Source organism: Carlito syrichta, unplaced genomic scaffold (assembly GCF_000164805.1).
Source record: "Carlito syrichta isolate Samal-C Ts95f unplaced genomic scaffold, Tarsius_syrichta-2.0.1 Scaffold308142, whole genome shotgun sequence".
NCBI classification, from domain to species: Eukaryota; Metazoa; Chordata; class Mammalia; order Primates; family Tarsiidae; genus Carlito; species Carlito syrichta.
In genome coordinates this window covers 761453-780906 of record NW_007252238.1, presented here as the reverse complement: position 1 = coordinate 780906, position 19454 = coordinate 761453, and the positions used below count along the sequence as shown (strand labels likewise).

Below are 19454 nucleotides of genomic sequence, written 5' to 3'. Positions count from 1 at the left end.
GGCGACTGAGTGAGACTCCGACTCAAAAAATAAATAAATAAATATATATATATATATATATTGTGCCTATCCGTGTAGTATAATACATGTAGGAGCAGTTTACTAAATGTTGGTTAAATAAATGAATAACAACATAAAAGAAAGGATGCTAACTGCAAGTATCAGATAATTTAATTGTTATCATGAATAATTTCAGATATGTATACAAGTAAAGAGAATAATATGAACTCCTATGTACACATCACCTAGCTACATAATTACTAATGCATGACTAATCTTAATTTGTCTAACTCCCACCTTTAAGATTATTTTGAAGCAAATTCCATGGTAAGTGCATATTTTTAGGAGGTTTTGAGTGATTAGGCTTGACTCTACTTCTAGTCATATCTCTATCGTAACAAGAAACAATACGATACTGTGTAATCATCAAAAGAATGTATTGCAATCTGGCCAAGAGAGTACCTGTGACACACAAAAAAATAAAAGCCAAACTCTTCCCACAAATCACGATGGATTAGCAGATACTCTCAGTATGACTAGGTAGGATATCAAAAAAAAGAGATGATATTTCTAAAAATATCTGCATGAGAAAAAATAACTTTCTGATGGCTTGTGGGAGGAAGAAGACAGCACTAACATAGAATGGCAACCTTAATACCGACAGAAGGCTAAATATCATATTTTAAGCCTTTTTATAAAAAAAGGATTTTTTTAAAAGAGAAAAATCCAGAAGATAAATAGAGGAGGGAGCAGATCTAGGAAGGAGGGGGTGGTGAGTGTACCCCAGACACTACTAAGCCCAGATTGAGGAGAAAGGGGGAGTTTAACCAGAGGCAGAAGAGAAGGCAGGACAGACAAGGGAGCACCATGCTTTTCTAGAACACGTGGGAACCCAAAGACAGCACTCAATAGGGCTTCAGGGGGGGAAGGAGAAAGAAAGCTCACATAATGACTGGCTCTCCAGGGTCACTCTCAAGGAGGAATCAACCAACTGGAAAGTTACAACAAGGAGTGTTTTTGAGGGACTTTTCATCCCATGCCAAATTCATCCAGTGACAAAAGGCTGCGTGGCTTGTAATTTCCGTAACCCATGCTGACCACATTCTTCTAGATTCCCAGGCTCCTCAGTAAAGTTAATCACGCACTATTTCAACGTGCATGATTAACAAGATGCCCTTTAACCACAGAACGGAAGCTACTGCCACAGCCCAAGAAAAAAAGACTAGGAATCTCGATGACAGAGAGCTTCCTTGCAGAAGAAACAGAACCTCATCCACTCCCCCCTCAAGATCCTCACTGAAGCAGTTTAAAGATACCCTGTATGTGGAAAAGAGCCAACACGGCAGACCTGAGACAGCTATCCTTAGAAAGGCCTGTCTGCAAGGTCGGACCTTGGTTGGCATCGAAAAATTTGGCTGGTCAACAGTTCTTTAAACGGATATGAAACATTCCCTAAAAGGTTAAGATGCCTCCGATGTGCCCCAACTTTGTACAAAAATGTGCATGTGCAGGTGTTATGCTGAACACCCCCCTGCCTTCTGGGAATCTGGAATTTTGGTTAAACACTAGGCAAAGGATGCCCGTGTGACTATCTCCCAAAAAGCCTCGGGCAATTAGTCTCTAATGGGTTTCCCAGGACAGAAACATCACATACATTTCATTGCTGAAGGAAAAGTCAGCTCTGTGTGACCGCCTCCTGGGAGATGGCAGCCTGAGGCAGCCTGCATGTGAATCCCAGCACATCCCACCTGTCTTCTTCTCTTATGATCCAGCTGTGTAGCCTTTCTACAGGGCTGAAATAAATCTAGCTATGAGTGCTGCTATATGTGAGTCTCACGAGTCCTTCCAGTAAATTTCCAAACATGGGAGTGGTCTTGAGGACCTCTGACATACCCAGAGAAGCAGACACAAGACCCAATGGGAAGACTTCTATTTGGAGGAGCATTTGTAGAGGCCTATTTCATCAAGCAGCCATGCTGCCCACTCTGACTTTTAGTTATTGGGGAAACTGGAGGATTGGTGGAAGTCTGTCCGAACCAGAACTGTTATGTCTCAGTGTGCTTGGACTAAGACTGTTAGCCCTGAGGTCAGCCATTTTTTCCCCCTTGGGGAGGCAAAATTCATTAGTCAAAAGTTGAGTTAGTCAGATGTTAATGTTTCCCATTCCAAATATGCAGGAACTAAGATGTGTGCATATGGTGAACTATTGGTCGTCACTAACTCAATGCAGGAGTGGAGCTTCAGAATGCTTTTGATTTGGGGGAATTCAGAAGAATTCAAATAACATGAGGAGGGTACACTGTGAAGATCTAACTTCAAGGACAGAGATGCCTTCTTTCAACTGCCCTCCAATCAATTTCCTTATTATTACTCATTCAAGCAAAAGGTTGGATATCAGAGTATCTCAATATCATAGAAAGTGGGCAGCCTTCATTATTTAAGCAGAATGATTTTTAGTATGGACTCATACCTTTCCATGGCCCAACTGGGAGATTATAAGGTTTCTTTTTTTGTTGTTTTGAGTTGGAGTCTCACTCTGTCACCCAAGTTGGAGTGCAGTGGCATGCTCCTGGTTACCGCAGCCTCAACCTGCTGGGCTCCAGCAATCTTTCCACCTCAATCTTCCAAGTAGCTGGAACTACAGGTGCACACTACCACTGGCTAATTTTTTACTTATCACCAAGTTGCCCAGGCGGATCTCAAACTCACAGGCTCAGGCAATCCACTTGTCTTGCCCTCCCAAAGTGCTGGGACTACAGGCTGAGCCACCGAGCCCAGTCGATTATAAGGTTTCTTGGTGGCTGGGCCCAGGGAGGAAACAGGAACAATATAGCATCACTGATGGACTAATGACTAAGTGTGAGATGAGTGCCATCCTTACCTCCAGCCCTGTCAGTTCCCTCACAGAAGTGTGGAATGTCAGTCAACAGCAAAAGACAGGAAAGCCTTAGACTGAAGAAATGTTTCAAACCACAGCTTCTCATGCAGTTCTTGGTTTCTCCATGGTTCTAGGTTCCCAACTTGGGAGATCCCCCAAATTTCTGAAATTATATATACATTTTTTTCATGTATATATATAATACCCAACTTTCTGGAAACAGAACCCAAAGCTCTCATTAAATTTTTTAAGTGGGTCTCAGTGTAATAAAGCTCAGTAGAGGAAAGGAAAGGCTGTTCGATAGAGGAGTGGGCTTTCAAAAACTAACTGACCAAATGAGGGGCACATCAGAGCCCAACCAGCCGGAAGACAGGGAAGAACGCAGGGTATATCAGAACAAAGACCAAGATCTTTGAAAACAATGATCTAGTCAAAGAAATGTGCAAGATGGGAGAAAAGTTACTTCTGGTTTATACCTCGGGCTGAGAAGAGAAAACTGAAGAAGAGAGTTAAAGAAGTCCTAGTGGTAAAATTGTGGGAGTTGAGTAATAGGTTCAGGTTTGGGTGCCTTCAAAGGCCCAGTTTCCACCTAAAACTATGCTGGCCAGATACATACACTTCATCTGTTTTCCGAAGGACTGCCCTAAGTAGCAGCCAACTGCAAGGACACACAGGAGACACGTGAAGTAAATGAAACATAAACTAAACTGAGTGAAATCAAAGTCACTGAGTAAACTCTATTTCTGTAAATTAATTGATTGATCTGCAGGCACCTGACACTGCCTTTTCTCACACTGCCCGAAAGAGGATTTGGTTGCAACCAAAACGTTGCCAAGCGGATGTAAGTAAAAGGGGATTTATTAAAAGGAATCAGCAGGAAGTAGAAAGAGCTGGAACTCAAGACCGCCTTGAGTTAGTGTCATGAAATCATCAAGAGTCAAGGTGGCAAGTCTCTATCTCTAGCCTGGACTTCTCTCTTCTGAAGGGCTGTCGGGTCCTCCCCCAGTCACTGCCTTCTTCCTACGCCTGGCCTACCATCGGGGTGTCTTCGGCTCCATAGGCCAGGGGCAATCTCACAGGAACTGGCTCTGTTTCTTCACATCTTGATTCCAAAGTTCTAGTAGAGAAACTCTGACTTGGCCTAGATTCCAGTTTGACTCTTCATGTGTTCAGCCTGCATGTCATCAGTAGATTGAGAGAAGACAGACACCAAGTCTTAACCAACATGGCTAGAGGGGTCCATCTCCACATCGAGCAGTTCTCAGGAGTGCCGGGCTGAAATATTTGTACCAAATGACCAAGCGGCACTACAGATTAAGGAGGGACCCAGAGAGAGGTTAAAAAGGGTGAGCAGGTATGAGTTCAGAGTCTAGAAAAATACCTTTCTCCCAGTCCTGCCTATCTAGAAGTAGCAGGAAATGTTTCCAGAAAACAAACAAACAAACCTTTGTCTACGAGTATCCTAGTCTCATGCAAATGGTTATGTTTTTATTTTAGAAGCTTCAGAAGTATACATACCACATTAATACATAAACTTTTATCGTTCTTAAACTTTTTGCTAAAAGCAAAAATGTCAATACTCTTGCTTACAACTTAGAAAAATTATTTCTTTACATATTACCAAAGTGATACTTCATGTTTATCTTCTCCCACTTACACTATTTGGTATAATTTGACATGTTTGAAAATATATTTGAGACATCAAAATATTCTTTCTCAGTGATTTATCCAATCTACAATGATTCCATATCTGCTATGTCTGAGGATCAGTGCAGCCTATTAGTGACAGTGACAATGAGGACAAAAGCCTTCCACTTAAATCCCTTTAGAATGGAAGGAGCAGCAGTAGCATTTAGGGCCCAAGAATTCTACCTGTGAAGCCAGACAGGTCTGGGTCTAAATTCCCACTTACCAACTGACCGCAGGCAAATTCTTAACCTCACCTCAGTTTTCTCATTCACAAAGTGAGGATGGAAATAATGTCAACCTCACAGAGTTGCTGGGCAGGATGCTAAGTCATGACATCAAGCATTTAACAGAATGGGAGCATCTATTTAATGATAGGCATACTCGTATTATGTATTAGTCATATTGATGGTAATGAAGACGAGAGGAGGAGAGTGGTAACCACAGTATGGCTAAAGCCTTTAACGAAGGTGAAGCTGAGAGGCCTGATGCTGCCTGATGATTCTACATATCTTAGACTTGGGGGATCAAGAATATATACCATATTAATAGAAACTTTTATTAACCTTAATTTTAAAGTTTTTGCTCAAAGCATGTAGCTATCACAATACTCTTGCTTACAGTTTAGAAAAAGTATTTCTTAACATATTACCAGAAGTGATTCTTCAAATTTATCTCTTCCCATTTACATTATTCGGTATAATATTAGATTTCTGAGATAGCACACTGAAGCAACGAAGGCAGCCACTGAGAAGGGTTTGTCTTCCTGCTGTCACCCACTAGATGTGAAAATCAGTTAACCCCTTGGCTTTCTCAAAATACAAACAAATTATTACAGTCGTTTAGCATTTGGGGTCTGGGGAAAGCTCCCCAAACCCTGTAATTTATTTATAAAAAGTTTTGTATTGATTCTTACACATTTAAACCTCAGTCACCTTCAAACTACTCTCCATTTGATGCAATACACCTATCACGATGCTTAAAACACTGCTCAAAACAGTTTTTGAATCTGTCAATATTGATGCCTTTTAGCTTTCCTGCTGTTTTTTGTTTCACCTCTTCCACGTTGGCAAAATGTTTTCTTTTCCCTTTGAGGATTTTGTCAGTCAAAGAAACAAACAACAAAAAACGGTGTTTGGGGAAAGATCAGATGAATAGGGAGGGTGGGGCACCAGGAGGGGGTCATACTGTTTTTGTCAAAAACTGCTGAACACTCAGCACAGTCGCGCGATACGCTCAAAACACCCATCATAAATGGGCAAACGCACTGCAAGAAGCTCCAAAAAAAATTCACTGAAGCTGAATGCAGCCTCTCACAAAAATGCTGGCTGGTACACTGAAGCCAACAGGTTCCTAGAACACTTACCTAAGCAGGGGAAGCCTGTACTACAAGGGGCCCACCATTCAAAAGATAATTTGGGGTTTTGGGGGGGTCCTCCCACATAAACTGTGTATATTCCTATACACTTCATCAGTGTATCAGTGGAGACAGACAGACTGGGTTCAAATTCCAGCTCGACTGCCTTCCAGTTCTATGGCCTTGAGCAAGTTCATGACCCTCCATGAGCTTCATTTTTCTCACCTGTAAATAGCAGCAAGATACACAGATTAGCTCACTTCATCCTTGCAACCATTCCAACCAGCAGGTGTTCCCATTTTTTTCATTTCACAGATGAGGAAACTGATTATGAGGTTCAACAGGTCGCCGGAATCACTCAAAAGTCACACAACCTGGTGAAGCTGAGATTCCAACCCAAGGAATCTGACTTTAGAGCCCACTTTGCTATGTGAGGATATGCTGTCTATAAAGTGTTTCAATAAAACATCATAGAAGGAGCTGAGCCTAGTTCCTGGCACATAATCATCATCTATCAGTGTGAGCTGTTATAATTACTATGCTTCCCAATTGTATCTTGGGAGACATGAAAGCGACAGCTCTGAAGACTTTATTTTACAAAGAAAGAAATAGTGAGCACAAGGTCCAGGCAAAACACTGAGCCCAAATACGCTCTACACTGAACTCTCCTCTAAAGGAAAGGCATGTGACAGTGTCTTCTCTCCAATCCACCTACACACAGGCCAGCACACCCAACCTCTCATTCTTTGCTTCCTATCTTCCCTTCCAAGTACTCTTGATGTTGCTGGGAATGTAAACAACCTGCAAATGCTATGAAGAAATGGATCATGTTCTCCATGATCAGTTTTGATTCTGCAAAGCCTGACTGAATGCCAAGTTCTAAGCACTGAGCTGGGCTCCAAGGAGGTGTCTTTGCAGCTCTGCATCTCCAGACTCTTTGGTCGAAGATGTCAGAGTGGAGGACCTCCAAGGCCTGCTGGCTTTCTCCAGCTCCTCAGTCTCAGTGTGAACACATTCTCATTATTATAAATATTATGAACCTCCTATTGAATCAAAACTCACCTCCTGGCAAGTTCTGCTCACTCATCCTGAGCATGCTTTCTTAGATAACAAAGACGAAATCTCTTCACACTCTATATTGCAGTTCTTCCATTTTCTGGAAACTTCCCCAGGGCTGTGTCTATACTGAGCACTGAAGTGCTGCAGAAAGACTCTTGTCTCCCCAATTTTCTCTCATCAAACCACTCTGGTTCCATGAGAAAAAACAATCTGCTTCCACAGAGCCACATGACAGCACAAAGTAGAGGCTTCCTAGGCCCGTAACTACAGGAAAACAGCAGAATAGAGAAGACAATGCAATTATTATTCTCCTTCCCTCCTTAAAGGAGGGAGAAAGGATGACAAAGTTTCCTGTGCTTTTAAAGTCTCTTTTTAAACACTCCAGAAAACGCAAGGCCCTGCTGAGAAAAAAAACACATAACAGTAAAGTTTTCCTGGCAATGCCAAAGAAGCCAACATTTGTGAAAACTTGGGGGTGAAACTCCCTGAAAATATGTCAACTATTCTTGCCGCAGGGTTTTGACTTCTACACAGCACAGTCACTCCTCAAGCAGACACAAAGCTTCTGGAAACTTTGGAGCTTTATTGTTGTTGTTGTTGTTGTTTCAGACATTTATTTTTCTCTCACATGAAAACTGGTGCTGCCTAGCAACCCGTGCCAGCAAAGCTAAATCGAGAAGCATTTGAGGTTGGATTTTTTTAAGAGATTTTTTTTCCCATTAAACAACAAACATGCTCTAAGACTGGAAGATTTCTTGCACTTGATGGAAGATGGCCTGCATACTACTCACTTGGTCTCTTTTTCCATTAAAGGAGGACAGAGACAAATCAGCAGAAGAAGGCTAGGGTATATAACATTTTTGCAGCAATAGAAATGGAGTAGAGGGTGCTTCTTATCAAAAACAGTCCTCACACAGCAATTGCTATGACAAGAAGAAGTTGGGTCTGAATGGAGATCTGTCCATTCCACCAGCAAACCTGGGAGCAGGAGTATGTTCTGTAGTTTCAGCACAGACTAGCAGATACAGGCCAGAAAGTTGGGTGCAAGGTCAACAATAATAATAGAATGCAGTCTGATGCTCTGCCATGTGTGCATGTTATTCAGTATTCTGGTGATTACACTAGACACACTACTATGACTTGAATGTGTTCCCAAAGTTCATGTTTTAAAAACTTAATCCCCAATGCAACAGCATTGAGAGATGTGACCTTTAAGAGGTGCCGAGGTCATGATGGTTCTTCCCTTATGACTGGGTTCATGCTGTTATCTGGGGAGTGAGTTCATTATCGAGAGAATGGTTCCTTATAAAAGCATGTTTGGCAGCCAGAAAGCAGAACAAAATCATGTCTTTTGCAGCAACATGGATGCAACTGGAGACCATCATTCTAAGTGAACTACAGAAACAAAAGACTGAATACTGCATGTTCTAACTCATAATCGGGCTAAACAATGGGGATATGAGCACAAAGGTGGGAAGAACAAAAGGTGGTCACTGCTCAAGGTGGAGGGAGGGATAAGGACACACAACCACCCACTGGGTACCATGTCCACTACCAGGGGGAGAGGGCTCTCCAGAAGCCCAAATCTCACCTGTACCCCACAACTCTAGAATACAAGTTTAAGAAAAAGCAAACACGCCTGGCCCTCACTTGTGCATGTGCTCTCATGCCTTCCCACCTTCTGCCCTTGGGTGATGCGGCATGAAGGCCCTTACCAGATGTGGCCCCTCAACTTTGGACTTTCCAGCCCTCAGAACTACAAGAAATAAATCTCTGTTCCTGATAAATTAGCCAGTCTCTTGGCCAGGCATGGTGGCTCACATCTATAATCCCAGCACTTTGGGAGGCTGAGGTGGGAGGGTTATTTGAGGCTAGGAGTTGGAGACCAGACTGGGCAACATAGCAAGACCTCATCACTACAAAAAATTAAAAATTAGCTGAGCGTCGTGGTGCATGCCTGTAGTCCCAGCTACTTGGAAAGCTAAGGCAGAAGGATCACCTGAGCCCAAGAAATTGCGGCTGCAGTGAGCCATGATTGTGCCACTGCACTCCAGCCTGGGTGGCAGAGTGAGATCCCAACTCAAAAAACAACAACAACAAAAAATTAATAAGATATCCAGTCTCAGGTATTCTGTCAGAGCAGCACAATCCACATTAAGACAGACACCTGATGGGAAACATACACATCTTCCTTGCCTTTACTCTCTCCGGGTTCCTCTGTGACTGTCTACTCAAGGGCTTTGCAGCACATGTTGCAAACAGGGACCAATCAAAGTTTCCTGAAGGAACCTCTGAACGTGGGCAGGAATGATTCTCCCACCTCAGCATCCCAAAGCAGGAGGACATGGGCGCCAGTCTTTCCAACAAAGCATGATCATAACAAATAATCTCCATCTTCACACGAGAAAAATGTGACACAGACTACCAGAACCCCTGTTTCAAAGGCTAACATGCTTATTTGGACGAAGTTATAAGAATCTTCATCAAGAAAAAGTTTTATGTAAATGAAATGCAATTGTTCCCTGGCTCCCTGTTGTCCACAGAAACTGTAACCCATAAAGTCTAATGCTAGAAAAAAGACTCAGGATTTCCTGACCACCAGGGAACCAACGAAATGTCAGAGCACAGTGAAACATCACACAGAGCAGAGGTCAACCCAGAGCACCATGTTCTACATATCACACTGCAAACCCAATGAAAGCCCTCAACAAGATAAATATAATCTGGATCATAATTATATTATGATATGAAGTGATCTGGTTGAGAGTGCCATTATATTCCTAACTTCATGAAATGCCATTTTTTTCAGTATTAACATAAAGTAAGACAGATATTACAAGAAAATTACCCTGATATTAATGTGTTCTTTGCTGCTTCTCAAGGCTCTTCAGAACCTTCAAGGTCCTTGGGAAGAAGGGGGAAATTAAGTGGGACTCACGTTATAAACATAGTATTTCTTACGACATCAAATGGGCTCCGTCTGCACAGACCCTATGATCCCTGAGAGGGTTTGTTACCTGCTTCACTAAGTTCCCTTAAAGAGCTCCCCCACCCAGATATGAGCCAACAGGTCAATGGAACATGATGTAAAAGGCCAGAATGGCTCTGGTTCCACCCTTCCCTTTCATGTTTACTCTGGTTTTTCCTCCTGCTTTATTCTTCTGTCATATGAGCAAAACGCAAAGTAAATCAACACTCATTCCTGAACAGTCACTCATCTATCCCCTTGCAAGTTGACTTCAGCTCTGGTTCTCAACAGAAAGGCCACTCTTGAAGAAGCTCATACCACCTGCCAGTCCTCAAGCACACCCATCTCATGGGCAGCATCTGGCATCCTTGACCACATGTCCCTAGACAACCCTGACACTAGTGCTGACCTGGCCCTGACACTGGGCTTCTTCTGGCTCCTCTTGTCACTAACAGTAAAATCTTAGTGTTTTTCAAGGCTACTGTTATCTTCTGCTAGTGATGAAAAGCAAAGGCTTTGAGGTTGGACAATCGGTTCAAATCCAAGTGTTGTCACTTAATAGTTGTATGCCGGCTGGGTGCAGCAGCTCACACGTGCAACCCCAGCACTTTGGGAGGCCGAGGTGGGAGAATCATTTGAGCCCACGAGTTCAAGACCAGAATGGGCAAGATAGCAAGACTTCCATCTCTACAAAAAAAATCAAAATATGAGCAGGGTGTGGTGGCACACCACCGAAGTCCCAGCTACTCGGGAGGCTGAGGCAGAAGAATCACCTGACCCCTGGGTCAAAGCTGCTGGGAGCTATGATTGTGCCACTGCACTCCAGCCTGGGCAACAAAGTGACACCCCTTCCACCTTTAAAAAAAAAGTAATTTTGAAGCTGTATGGAGATACTATTACATATGCCATAGGAATTTTATATATATATATATTTATTTTATTTTATTTTATTTTCCCTTTTTTGAGTCAGTCTCACTCTGTCGCCCAGACTGGAGTGCAGAGGCTGCTCCCAGCCACCACAGCCTCGACCTGCTGGGCTCCGGCGATCTTTCTGCCTCAGCCTTCCAAGTAGCTGGAACTACAAGCACGCACTACCACACCTGGCTAGTTTTTTGATGTACTGTAGAGATGAGGTCTCACCAAGTTGCCCAGGTGGGTCTCAAACCCATGGGCTCAAGCAATCCACTCACCTCAACCTCCCAAAGCGCGGGATTACAGGCTGAGCCACTGAGTCTGGCAGGAATTTTATATTTTTAATATATATTTCAAGTGTATCGATACACACACACACTAGGATTCTGTAAAGCAAATACCTTAAATAGTTGACCAAAAGCATGTAACACCATGAGCATCCAATAAATACATTCTTATGCCTTTATACCTTGTATGGTACTTTCTATCCCTAAGTTCTCTCACAGGAGCGTCACATCTCCAACTGTCCACTGAGTTTATCTTTCCGAGCAGGCAGACAACTAAAATTCACCATGTTACCAACTGAACTCACCTTACTGATACCCAACTCATTTTTTTCCTTCCTTTTATTTATAACGCCAATGTTCTTTCAGGACTGAAGCCCTGTAATTCTTGTCTCTGAGATCGCCTACAAATCCAGTCCCCAGGTTTTGCCTATTCCATCTTGCAAATGATGCCATTCTCATTACCGGGCCCTTATTCTACACCACGTGACCTCTCTCATGGTCTTTTTTTTCCCTCCCTGCCTAGGTTGGAGTGCTGTGGCATGCTTACGGCTCACTGCAGCCTCCACCTGCTGGGTCCAGGCAATCTCCCACCTCAGCCTTCAAAGTAGCTGGAGCTACAGGTGTACACCACCATGTCAGGCTAATTTCTTTTTCTTTTTTTTGTAGAGATGAGGTCTCGCTACGTTGCCCATGCTGGTCTCAAACTGCTGGGCTCAAGCAATCCACTCACCCAGCCTCCCAAAGTGCTAGGATGATAGGAGTGAGCCACCATGGCTGGTCTTTTTTATTGCACCACTTTCTACTGCAAATCTTGCTATCAGATTAAATTTTCTGAAGCAGTTTAATTGAAAACCATGAGCAGTCCTGGTACCTATAAAATTAAATGCAAAAGTCCCAAAGCAGCATCCTCAACCTCCCACACCTGGCCCGAATCTCTTTCCAATGCCATCTCATGCCATTCGCCCATGTTCCAACAAGAGCTTTGTTCCCAGAACACAAACCTCCTCTCCGTGTTTCTCTGATTACATGATCTCCCATACCTGAAATGTCCTCTTAAAACATCTCCACCTGTTCAAAGCTGTATTCTAAAACGGATTCAAACCACCTACTCGGGAAACTTTCCAGATTCCCCCCAGTTGGATATAAACTCTCCTCTAAAGTTTCAGCTGCTTTTTCTTTCTCTGCCTCCCTCCCCCTCCTCTCTTCTTCCCCCTTTTCTCTCTTCTTTCTCTCTGTCTCTGTCTGTCTCTTTCTCTCTCTCTCTGAGAGCACTTGTTCTCTGCCATATCCTATAGCTACTTTTGGCCATTCCTTCTTTCCCCTACTGGACTCACTGTCTTTACTTCCCCCAAATCTCACACCAAGAATGACTCACAGCAGGCATTCAGAAAAAACAAACTCATAGAATTAATGCATAACAAGTATACTTTGTTAAGAACAGAACTTATGCAGAACTCACAAATGCTAAGGCACTACCCCAATTTGAAAACCCTTAGGAAGTTCACAGCACCCTTTTCCACCTGGGAAATACAATTTTCTGTTTCACAAGGGAAGACAGACTTTGATAATATTTTCGGCCCATGAACACTTCTTTTAAGACAACATCTTAATGTATCATATAATGCATTATATGAAGTTTTCTATAAAAGTGCATATGGATTTTGTAAAAATAGCAAAGAGGCTAAGAGAAATTGTGATCTCCAAAGCAGATTAATCAGGGGTCTTTTTCTAACTCCAACACTCATCTAGATCAATCTTGCTTTCATTATATGTTGAAGTTTCCCCTTCACTTTAGTGGCTTTAGAATCCTAAAGTCAACATTTTTGATATTCCTAGTGAGGAAAAATAAGTAACTTAGGGCCAAGTGTGGTGGCTCACACCTGTAATCCCAGCACTGTGGGAGGCCAAGGTGAGAGAATTGCCTGAACCCAGGAGTTCAAGATCAGCCTAGGCAATTATACCGAGACCTCATGGCTACAAACAGAAAGGTCACGGTTGTGGTGAGCTATGATTGTATCACTGCACTCTAGTCTGGGCAACAGAGTCTCACACACACACACACACACACACACACACACACACACACGTGACTCAGGAAGAGGAGAAGATGACTTATTCTCTTGTCATTTTCCCTCTGGTATATTCCCTTTCAGCGACACTAACAGGCATCTTCCTTCCCTCTCCCCTCCTCATTGCCCCATCCCTTACTGTCATTTTTCCTTTCTCACTGACTATTCTTTCCAACTTTTCCTATCCTTACTCCCTTTTTTTCTTCTTGTCCTCAAACATTTGCTAAGAAGGACTAGATCCTTTCCTCCCCACTTCAAAGTCAAACGTAAGATCCTGGGGGGTGGGGTGCATGTAGGTCAGCTGTCAGGGAACCCAGTGGCTAACACACAGGTCCATGAGAAGTGCTTCTGCACAACCGCCCTTGTCAACAGAAATCTTCTTCCTCCTGGTAGAGCCTGGACTCTGAAGAGAAGTCCAGCTGAGCAGGAACAAAGAGTTTGGATGAAGTTGGAGAGAACAGGAGGAAATGAAGTTCTCAGGACTGTTCACTAACCCAAATTGACAGTCCCTCACCCCCAAGTTCGCCACACAACCCTCTGCTTCCAAACCCAAACCCATCATGGAGAGAGGAATCTGCAACTCCATGTCCGCCTTCTCCCTTCTCAGCAGAAAGTCACAGCACTCGAATGAACATCAGTTGTGCAGTCGCAGCACTGTCAAGCCACAGAAAGAATGAGACGGGAAACTGAGAGCCTCTTCTCAGCTCTAGAAAGCTCGATCTCTGAAAGCAAGGCTGCTTTCGTTTGTTGGAACCATAATAACTGTCTCACCAATGCTGCCTGGAAACTCCTGGAAGATTTGTTAACACGGTGAAAGCCACACTATACTTCCCAGCAGCAAAATCATGTACTTAGCGGTCCACCTTCAAACCAGGGAAGAAAACAGGCAGCCACGGCATGGAATGGAGATCCTTCACCTACTGGCAAGTATTTTCACAAAACGTGGCATAAAAGTTCCCTAATTAGGGTTGAATCAATGATAGCTGAGTTACAATAACCTTGTTTCAAAGCTTGTAGTCTATTTCTCTTTCTAAAAATGAATAATAGCCATCTCATCATGATCTGTCAGAATGAGGTTTAATGAGTTTGATAGGACCATAAAAGAGGAGGCATAAATCCACCACCACTGACTACACAAAAGCTCCCAACGGCCCCCTAAAAGAACCTTCTTATAACCAAGCTGCTTTTACCATACTGGCAAAGAAAACCCCCAACAAGCATAACTTTTCCATGAGAACCAACATTAGCACAAGCCAGAACTGCTCTAGAAAACAGCACGTTCAACATGGACCCAAGAGACGCTCTTGCAAGGCTCTGTCCTGAGGGACTGTGCCTCTATTTCCCGTCTCCTTCCTCCAACCTCCTCAGAATGGATTGAATACAGAAATTCATTCAATAAATATTAACTGAACACCTAGTATGTACCAGGCATCAAGTGGACAAAGAGATCTCTGCTCAGTGATCTAGCAGGGAGAAACAGACACCAATTAAGAAAACAGGTTACATAGCAGGTTAGACCGGGACAAGTGTTATAGAATCCAGGCCCCAACACAGTCTCCGGGCCCATATTGGGACCTGTTCGCCATCAGAGGCTGTAATGGTTATCTGCACATCCAGCATCTACTGCATACTTGACATATAATGCTATCTCGATTTTTAAAACTCCTTCTGATAAACAAATGAGTTACCAAGCATCTTAAGTTTTTAAGCTCCCTATCTTAGAGACAGAAGTGAGAAACATTAGGTGCTAACCTACAAATGTCAGAAAGAAGAAAAAAATCTAGAAGTTCTTGAGAGTCTCTAAAGTGTGTGTGTGTGTGTGTGTGTGTGTGTGTTTGAGTTTGAGTATCACTCTGCTGCCCAGGCTGCAGTGCAATGGCACCATCATGGATCACCACAGTCTCAATCTCCTGCGCTCATGTGATCCTTCTGCCTCAGCCTCCCAAGCAGCTGGGACTACAGGTGCGCAACCACAATACCTGGCCATTTTATGTTTATTTGTTTGTTTTTAATGTAGAACAAGGCCTCATTATGTTACTTAGGCTACTCTTGAATTCCTGGGCTCAAGCAGTTCTCTGGCCTCAGTCTTCCTAAGTGCTGAGATTATAGGCGTGAGCCACCACAACCATCAGTATTTTTGAAAATCATGTTTTTCTTTGATTACAGAGCAAAAAACAAAAAGACAGTCACTTAAGAGTTACTAATTTTAAACCAGAGATTCTTAACCTAGAGTCTAAAGATTCAGACATGCTTGTGAACCCACTGAAATTGTTAGCATAATTAGGGAGAGAACAGAAGTCATGTGCGCTTATCTAAGGACAAGGTTAATAATTTTTGCCAGCTTCTTAGAGGTTTGTGATCTCAAAAATATTAAGAAGCACTGCCCTAAGGAATAAATGTTTTGGCTGGGTGCAGTGGCTCAAGCCTGTAATCCCAACACTTTGGGAGGCCGAGGTGAGAGGACTGCCTGAGCCCATGGGTTTGCGACCAATCTAGGCAACATGGTGAGACCTCCTCTCTACAATAAATCAAAAAATTAGCCGGGTGTGGTAGTGTGCACCTGTAGTTCCAACTACTTGGAAGGCTGAGGCAGAAGGATCGTGGGAGCCCGGCAGGTCGACACTGGTGTGGCCGTGAGCATGCCACTGTACTCCAGCCTAAGCGATGGAGGGAGACTCCAACTCAAAAAAAAGAAAAAGAATAAATGTTTTGTAAAAATTGGCTGGGTACAGTGGCTCACACCTGTAATCCCAGCACTTTGGGAGGCCAAGGTGGGAAGATCACTTGAGCCCAAGAGTATAAGACCAGCCTATACAGTATAGCAAAATCCTGTCTTTATATATATATATATATATATATATATATATATATATATATATATTTAACTATATTTATGTCCTTATTAATAGCAAAGATATCCTTTTTAACACTAAGTCAGCATGTTCATATTTTTTTAATAGGTGGAAGCTTTATATTGAGAACAGTAGGCAGACAAGGTAGTCTGTTGGAAGGTAGGCTTTTGGAACGCAGCACTCCAGAAACAACCTGAAACTTTTTCTTCCTTATGTCCCCCACCAACCATCTCCATCCCTACTTGTACACAAAGGCCAGCTAAGCTGTTTGAATAGTATACCAGCTCCTTCAAATTCTGACTCCAAACTCAAACTGCCATGGGTTAGACCTAACATCAGCAAAAGTCATACTCAGGTCTTGTTTTAACTATTATGAATAAAAACCTCTCAAATGTTACCAGAACCACCAAGTTCCAGAAATTGAGGAGGAAAGAACAGTAGCTGGGGAAAGAGATCGCAAATGGCAACAGCGAACAGTACTTATTTCTAGTGTTTAGCATGTTGCATGTATGGTGAGAAGAAAGAGTACATTAAAGCAGTTTCAGATCACCTCCGATATGAAACCATTTCTTCTTTTACCTCCACAAACTGTCTCATACCTACTTGTAAATGAAGGCCTGCTAAACTGTTTGAATAGACACCAGCCCCTTCAGATTCAGGGTCCAAACACAAGCTGCCAAGGGTCAGACTCAACCAGCAAAAGTCACACTCCAAAGTCACACTCCTAATTCAAGCCAAGCTCAATCTTATCCACCAGCCCCTTAGACAGGAATGTGGACCCTTCCCGTTCATCCCCTTCCTTAGTACTGCCTGGACCTCAAGGGCTTTACCCTTCCCCAGCTTCGCCTTCTTTACTTGCCATTCATGACAGCTGGGTGCAACCAGGAAGACGCTAGGCAAGGAGGGAGACCTTCCCAAGCAGAGCAAATAGAGGCTGGCCCTGGCCCCTGGGTCTCAGCAGAGCCTGGCTCCCAGCCCCACTCTAAATGAGCTCATGGTCCTCTGGCCCCATCTTACTTCCTTTCAATTTTATTTGCCTTTTTTTCTCTCTCTCTCTCTTTTTTTGAGTCAAGGTCTCACTCTTGTCCAGGCAGGAGTCCAGTGGCAACATCACGGCTCACAGCAGCCTCAACCTTCTGGGCTCAGGAGATCCTTTTGCCTCAGCCTCCTGAGTAGCTGAGACTTCCAAAGTGCACCACCACGGCTGGCTCATTTTTTTATTTTTTGCAGAGATGAGGTCTCTCTATGTTGCCTAGGTTAGTCCCAAACTCCTGGCCTCAAGCAATCCTCTCACCTTGGCCTCCCAAAGTGCTGGGATTACAGGCATGAGCCACCACTTTTCCACTGAAAATTATCTCTTTATCTGAGATTTTCTCTCTCTCTCTCTCATTGTCAATCACTAACTTGATCAAGATTGCTGTGACACATATAATCTGAGTAAGAAATCCAAAGACAGTTGACCAGGCTCAGTGGCTCAACCTGTAATCCCAGCAATTTGGAAGACCAAGGCAAGTGAATTGCCTGAGCCTGTGGATTCGAGACCAGTTCAGGAACTTGGCAAGGCCTCATCTCTACAATAAATGAAAAAAAAATTAGCAAGACATGGTAGCGCGAGCCTATAGTGCCAGCTACTTGGAAGGCTGAAGCAGAAGGATCGCCTAAGCCCAGTGGGTTGATGCTGGGGTGGTCGTGAGCGTGCCACTGCACTCCAACCTGGGCGACGGAGTGACACTCCAACTCAAAAAAAAAAAGAAGAAGAAATGCAAAGACAGGAATGAAAGCAACAAAAAATCCTCAACAGTTCACAACTACCTTGTCAATATTCACTTGCATCTGGATTAAAATGTGTCTTCATTCAACCAGTGAGATAACAGATGACCAGGTAAGGCTCAGATTCATGGAACTCCAGCAAAGACAAGCTCAATGAGAACCTCTCAGAACCGAGCTCATCGTTGCAATAACAAAACCATTTTTGAAAAAAGAGAGAGAGAAATGAAATCTAAGAGGATAATAAAACAAAATCTACAAGCATTACCTGGTGACAAGCCAAACACAGAAGAAGTCTCTTAAGAAAAAACAGAAAGAATTTTACCTTTTCATGGTTTTCAATTAAGATTTCCACGACAATATTCTGGAACTTCAGGTCCATGATGGCAGCGACAGTCTCTTCCTGTGGCCTCATCAGGGTTGGTCCAAACACCACTCCCAAATTTGTCACGGTCATCAGGTTCTGCTTGGAGTGATTTGAAACACTGAAATTGACAAGGGGGAGAGGGAGGAGTCTCTGTTTAATCCGAGGAGCACCAAGTGTGGGATGCACAGCATTCTGCAACTCTGCCCTTCCTAAGAAGCAAGGAGTCAAGAGACTCAATCGTCCTCAACTTCGGTCTCTAAAATCACCAGAGCTGGCAAGACCTTGGGTGCCAAGGCCCTGCTGCCCTTCCACTTCTCTCTGATGCTCTACTCCCACCACAATGGCTGTCTTAATGATTCCATATGCCATTGGCCCTCCACATCCTCAAGGGATTGGTTCCAGGATCCCTGCAGATACCAAATCTGCAGATGCTCAAGTTCAGCGGTCGCGGCGGGGGAACCCACAGATAGAAAAAGGCAGCGCAGCCAGGCGCGGTGGCTCACACCTGTAATCCCAGCACCTTGAGAGGCCGAGGTGAGAGGAATGCCTGAGTTCGGGGGTTCGAGACCAGCCAGGGCAACTTGGCGAGACCTTGACTCTACAATAAATCAAAAAATCAGCCAGGTGTGGTGGCAGGCACCTGTAGTTCCAGCTAATGGGAAGGTTGAGGCAGAAGGATTGCCTGAGCTCAGCAGGTTGAGACTGTGGTAGCCATGAGAGGGCCATGCACTCCAGTCTGGGCAACAGTGTAAGACTTCGACTCAAAAAAGAGAAAGAAAAAGGCACCCTCCATATCCGTGGGTTCTTCATCTTGGCAATACTGGATTTTCCATCAGCGGCTAGTTGAATCATGGACATAGAGCCCATGGATACAAAGGGACGACTGTAGATGCCAAACTTGTTTCCCCAAAAGCCTTCACTTACTGGTTCCCTCTTCTTAGAACACCCCTCTTTCCCCAGGTCATCACACCCTTGCTTCCAAGGACTACCAGACTGCACGGCACCTTTGTAAAAAATTAGCTTCACAACCATGCAGAGCATTGTGAGAGCATCCACACTCACTGCTTTAAGCCTAGTACCATTGTGCAGTGAACAACCTGACAACTGTTCTTAACAGTCCTGCCACTTAATTCAGATCTCAACTTAAAAATCTCATCCCCAGTCGGGCTTGGTGGCTCAGCCTGTAATCCCACGCTTTGGGAGGCTGAGGTGAGTGGATTGCCTGAGCCCGCGGGTTCAAGACCTACCTGGG

General features: G+C 43.7%; 1 protein-coding gene across 3 annotated transcripts in view; it reads right to left on the bottom strand.

Moving 5' to 3' along the window:
• Positions 1–19454, bottom strand: part of ARHGAP10 (Rho GTPase activating protein 10) — a 345093-nt gene that overhangs the window by 87801 nt on the left and 237838 nt on the right. For all 3 annotated transcript variants that reach the window (XM_008065053.2, XM_008065054.2, XM_008065055.2), the window contains exon 18: positions 18161–18320. In XM_008065053.2, the coding sequence (XP_008063244.1) occupies positions 18161–18320 (160 nt within the window). The remainder of the gene's footprint in view (positions 1–18160; positions 18321–19454) is intronic.